The sequence below is a fragment of the Sinocyclocheilus rhinocerous genome, unplaced genomic scaffold (genome assembly GCF_001515625.1).
Source record: "Sinocyclocheilus rhinocerous isolate Xijiao unplaced genomic scaffold, SAMN03320098_v1.1 scaffold2322, whole genome shotgun sequence".
Classification (NCBI taxonomy): domain Eukaryota; kingdom Metazoa; phylum Chordata; class Actinopteri; order Cypriniformes; family Cyprinidae; genus Sinocyclocheilus; species Sinocyclocheilus rhinocerous.
The window spans coordinates 187,361-193,204 of record NW_015663225.1 but is presented as its reverse complement, the minus strand read 5'-3'; the positions used below and the strand labels follow the sequence as shown (position 1 = coordinate 193,204).

The window sequence follows — 5,844 nt, the reverse complement described above, 5'->3', positions numbered from 1 at the left end:
TTAACAGTTACACTCCCTAGACATTTTTGACTTTTAATATTTTTTACCCCACAACATTGTCTGCATGTCATTTTTACAATTTTGAATAACCCAAACATTTCCCATTCATTTAAAAATACATATGAATAATAATTATTTTTATTGTTACTTTTTTCGCTTACAGATAAAGTAAAACTTTGTTCAGCAGCCATAATACTGCCAGACATCTTACCCATTGGAGCTAAACTGAGGAGATGGTCAGTCAGTTCTCCTTTCTCCGCAGCAAGATTTATTGCTCCAATCAGATCTCCTTTCCACAGCCTCAGATACACCATTGAGTCATAATGACCAGCCTCCACGTGGCTCTCCTCTGTTCAAAACATCAGCATGAACTTAATACTGATTCCAAATCAGTGACTCCATGATTCACCTCAGATATTGACACTACCCTACACTGGGTTCAGCTCTTTCTGTGCCCGACTCACCTTCCTCCTGAAACATCCTGTAGAGGGCATCCCTGTCTGTGAACAGGCCAAGCTGAATATGATCTCCAGATCCTGTAACACATGTTCCGCTTTGCCCTGAGGAGCAGAAGGGAAAGGAAATGCACTATGCATTGTAACTACTTGTTTCCTCTCATTTTGACACTGCAGCAGTTCAAACTGAGCTCTACATGAGAAGACAAGCAAATATTTCTTATAAAAAGTGCTGGGCCAGTACTACGATATCTGATAGTATTACTATGGTAATTTGATATATAGAAATTAATGATTTTCATATTGACCATTTATACCACAGTTCAAATGTTTGGTGTCAGTAAGATTTTTTTGAAGGAAATAAATACTTTTATATACAGCAAGGACGCATTAAACTGATCAAAAGTGACAGTAAAGACATAAAAAATGTTACAAAAGATTCTATTTTTAAAAAATGCTTTTTTTTTTTAAAGTTTCTATTCATCAAAGTTTTGCTTTTTTGTAATGGCTGCTGTCATCACAGCAACAAATTACATTTTAAAATAGAAAAAGTTATTTTAAATTGTAATAATATTTTACAATATTGCACCTTACAAGAAATGGAGATTGGAAAGCATAAGAGACTTTACATTTAAAAGAGAAGATGAAGAAAAAAAAGACAAGTCAAAAATGACAGTCTATGGAAAATCATAGAATACCATGGTACTGCTATGGCACAAGGCCAAAACAACATTTTAAATTTTTTTGGTAATGATATTTCTGAAATTTCATAAATCACATTTGATTAACCTATAAACTGCCTTGTCACAGAAGAACAAGCCTTTTCTGAGACAGAAAATGTCTCACCATTACAACTGCAGTATTATACCACAGTAAACATTTCAGAGATTTACTAATTTCAATTTAATAAAAACTTAGAATATGCTTATATTCAAAAGATGGGTTAATGTTTTATATACATGTTCTTAAGACTGATGTTGGGCTCCTGACTTACCATGTGAGTATCTTACAGCTGCCAGTGTCAGACAGTCCTGTTGAAGTTCCTCTTTGGGTCGGTGATCCATAGAAGTACTCAGCGGGAGAATGGAGCGTGGCTTTCTCTTTTTTAAAGACAGATCTAAAATAAACAAAATTATGTAAACAAAATACCATAACAGCCTTTCCAATGTTTTTGATTTCTTAAAACAGGTTTGATGTCAATGTCACATAACACCGTAGGTTATTTATTTATTTTTTCACCGGTTTAATTTACTTATTTAAATTGATTAAGTATTAAATTAACGAATGAATATTAAATTAATAATTAACTAATATTGTTGTTAATAACAATAATACTAATTGTTCAATACGATAATAATTATAATAATAACCGGCCATTACAGTTGCCAAGCAATGCATCAACAAGTTGCAATCATTATGTAATGTGCGGTCATAAATGCATTTATTTAGCTGCATTTTACAATCAATTCAGAATCTGAACTATCCATTTTATTTATTTATTTTTTTGCATGATACATGTTTAAAAAAAAAAGCAAGAGTAAGTTGCGGTAATAAGAAAAATATATTGACTACACACAGACAGAGCAGAAACTGACCTGATTTCTCTCTTTTCTTCTCCTCTTTGACCTCCCTTTTAACTGCATGACTGAACCTTTCTCCATTCTGAACCCTCTCAATGCCACGTGTGTCCACACTGATCTCTCTGTACCAGCCTGTGACCCAAATGATAAAGGTTATTCATCACACCCAGACAACCGGAGTGACATTTCAAAGACTGCGCTGGAAGCACAAAAGCGAGAGGAAGCGGAAGAGACCGCGAGAGATGAAAGCAAGAAAGACGGGCCGTTACCTGTGACGGATGGACCGTCTGTGTTCTCCCTCTCCTCTTCCTCCTTGTCATTTTCTGATTGGCCCTCTTCTGCTCCACTGCCTGCTGCTCCTTTAATTTCTTCACCTAAAGGCAATTCCCTTTCTTCCGCCTTCATCCCTCGTTTTTCTGGTGCCGCCTTTTTCTTCTTGGACTTTTTCTGAGGTCCTCTCTTTTTCTCCATCTCAACACGTTTCTTACCTGTTGATAAACAATAAAGGTATGCGTATAGTTAATGATTAAAGTTATTTATATATCTTATAAGTATATAATTTTATATTTATTCATTTTAGAAGTTTTGGCTCTTTTAAGGTGAAACAGCGCAATTACTGGGAAATGGCACAGGCCAGACTCGAACCTGTGGCTCCCATATGAGCACTTAACCACTGTACCACATCCCTGACCCAAATAATTACAATTTTAAAATTACATAAAACTTTCTTTTGTGTTGCACTAAAGAAAAAAAAAGGTCAAAACGAACCTTGGGGGTTAATGGCCTGAATGACCCCTGTAGTTACATACCGGCTCTTCTTTCAGCACATCCCACACCTGTGAAAATCATTAAAAATTATTAGTTTATTAGGACAAGCCACACTAATCAAACTTAAAACTGGATAATCCAAAACACAATATTATTCATTATATTTTCATGAAATGTCCAGATAAAATAACCTTAATTTCCATTATATTACTGGGAAATAAGTTGTTCTTTATTTTTTGATCACTTTTAGCAAAAAAGTGTAACTTGCCTGAGCAGTTCCATCATAACACACTGTCACCAGACGGCCATCGTGATGGGGGCTCCAGGCTAGGCTGGTGATTTTGTTGGTGTGACCAGAGAGAGTTCTGAAAGATTCAGTCATCAGCACTGGAATCTCTGATGGAGTTTCTGTAACAGAAAAAGCCCAATGAGAAAAACATGCACATTCACTGGCTATGCTCGGAATACCATACTATCATACTATTCTTACTATACCCGTAGTAGTATATTATGTTCTGTGCACTGGTATGTATACTTATGTACTATGTGAATTTTCTGTATGCATTGAATAGCCAACAAGGATAGATACAAAAACAATCAAACAAGGATGAAGAGCCGATTCTCACCTATGGCGCTCTTTAGGTCATGGACATAGACTATGGCATTAGTGGACCCGGACGCCAGCAGATATTGCAGCTCATTCTGAGACGAGTGTTCATGGTGCCAGCGCAGTGAATTAATTATCTTATGATGCTGCTGCACTGTGCACAAGAGCTTCAGCATGGGAGCCTTTAATACCTCTATAGACCTAAAACAAAAACCCTTATAGAGTGAGACAAACTTTCTTTGATACATAATATTCTAAATTATTGCATAAGATACATTTCATATTTAAAGACAACATGAAATCAAATTGTGCATGATTCATCTGTGCTATTCATCTAAAGAAAAACAAATGGTTGCATTCATAATATTGCATTTCTCCACCCCTAAAATGATTTTTCTTTTCATGTAACCAAAGCCATGTGGAGAAACATTATATTAACAAACAAAATAAGTAAATAAATAAATGAATAAATCTGACCCCAAACATTAGTGTATACCACTATATTCATAACATCTCATGTTTTATAAATTAACATAAATTTTCTCTCGTTTTATAAATTATACATTGTGCAGTGCTGGGGGGGGGTTTCCAGGAATGTGGTCTGATCTAAATTACCACTGATCTAGATTATTAAATGATTTAGAGATTGATCAATACAATTAAACAACTTTTTACTTGAGGAAGAGGAAATAGTTTTGATCAACATTGTTACCCATCTTCATTTCCAATGGCCAAAACACTGCCATCCGGCTTCCAGCTGAGGTCTGTGTGGGGGGGGATCTTGTGCTGAATAACAGAATAATATTTTATTTGGATAAATATACATAACGACAAATATGAACAAATGATTTCTCATCTTACTTTGATGTTGTTGGTGTCTCGGATGAGTTTGTCAATGTTACTGGCCTCCCCTGAGAGTTTCCATGGGTCGTGCTGGAAGATGACCCCCTCTCCAGCACAGCTGTATAAGCTGTAGGACGGCTTGTCTCCTGATCCCCCTGAGCCACACACACATAATTATTAGCCACAACATCAATATTATTATTGTTCATACCCCTCTGAACAAATAAAAGCAATTATCTCCACCCCCTTGAGCATCAGAGATGGATATAATGATGAATGTGTGATTTCTCAGCGGTGAGGTGAAATTAAGTTTTCATTCCTTGATTATCCAACAAACTCGACAGAGCGAAAGTAAGCGTTAAAAAGAGGAGCTGGGCATCACTTATTTCTGATGGATTGTTCTTGGTGCCACTCTAAGTTCAGTGTTTACTGGCCTATGTGGTTATGTGTGCGTTTTATGAATTAACTTACCAAAAGACATGGGCGGCACAGGAGGGCCCCATGAGAGGGAATAGACGGTTCTGTGGTGGTAAGTGCTTGAGATTTGAGGTGGCCTGTGTGTGAAAACAAATAATGAAATTACATTTAAATTAAATCAAATTCAATTCAATTCAATCCAATCAAAACTTTAATAGAATACCAATGCCCTTGGGTCATACTAAAAGTATTATATTTTTTTATATTGAATATCTTGCATACAGTGAGGGAAAAAAATTATTTGAACCCCTGCTGATTTTGTACGTTTGCCCACTGACAAAGAAATGATCAGTCTATAATTTTAGTGGTAGGTTTATTTGAACAGTGAGAGACAGAATAACAACAAAAAAATCCAGAAAACCGCATTTCAAAAAAAGTTATACATTGATTTGCATTTTAATGAGTGAAATAAGTATTTGACCCCTTTGCAAAACATGACTTAGTACTTGGTGGCAAAACCCTTGTTGGCAAGCACAGAGGTCAGACGTTTCTTGTAGTTGGCCACCAGGTTTGCACACATCTCAGGAGGGAGTTTGTCCCACTCCTCTTTGCAGATCCTCTCCAACTCATTAAGGTTTCGAGGTTTTCGTTTGGCAACTCGAACATTCAGCTCCCTCCACAGATTTTCTATAGGATTGAGGTCTGTAGACTGGCTAGGCCACTCCAGGACCTTAATGTACTTCTTCTTGAGCCACTCCTTTGTTGCCTTGGCCGTGTGTTTTGGGTCATTGTCATGCTGGAATACCCATCCACGACCCATTTTCAATGCCCTGGCTGAGGGAAGGAGGTTCTCACTCAAGATGGGTCATAGGCAGCATTCCTCCTCCTCCAAACACAGCGAGTTGCGTTGATGCCAAAGAGCTCGATTTTGGTCTCATCTGACCACAACACTTTCACCCAGTTCTCCTCTGAATCATTCAGATGTTCATTGGCAAACTTCAGACGGGCCTGTACAAGTGCTTTCTTGAGCAGGGGGACCTTGCGGGCACTGCAGGATTTCAGTCCTTCATGGCGTAGCGCGTTACCAATTGTTTTCTTGGTGACTATGGTCCCAGCTGCCTTGGGATCACTGACAAGATCCTCCTGTGTAGTTCTGGGCTGATTCCTCACCATT

The 5,844-nt window shown here is 37.3% G+C and overlaps 1 protein-coding gene across 1 annotated transcript in view; it reads right to left on the bottom strand.

Annotated features, from left to right (window-relative positions):
- Positions 1 to 5,844, bottom strand: part of LOC107728760 (gem-associated protein 5-like) — a 21,232-nt gene that overhangs the window by 5,823 nt on the left and 9,565 nt on the right. Inside the window, exons 10-20 of the mRNA XM_016539041.1 lie at positions 4,725 to 4,807; positions 4,272 to 4,408; positions 4,123 to 4,196; positions 3,430 to 3,611; positions 3,072 to 3,211; positions 2,820 to 2,871; positions 2,305 to 2,523; positions 2,051 to 2,167; positions 1,450 to 1,572; positions 465 to 560; positions 212 to 349 (exon numbers count right to left, since the gene is read on the bottom strand). Coding sequence (XP_016394527.1) covers positions 212 to 349; positions 465 to 560; positions 1,450 to 1,572; positions 2,051 to 2,167; positions 2,305 to 2,523; positions 2,820 to 2,871; positions 3,072 to 3,211; positions 3,430 to 3,611; positions 4,123 to 4,196; positions 4,272 to 4,408; positions 4,725 to 4,807 — 1,361 coding nt within the window. The remainder of the gene's footprint in view (positions 1 to 211; positions 350 to 464; positions 561 to 1,449; positions 1,573 to 2,050; positions 2,168 to 2,304; positions 2,524 to 2,819; positions 2,872 to 3,071; positions 3,212 to 3,429; positions 3,612 to 4,122; positions 4,197 to 4,271; positions 4,409 to 4,724; positions 4,808 to 5,844) is intronic.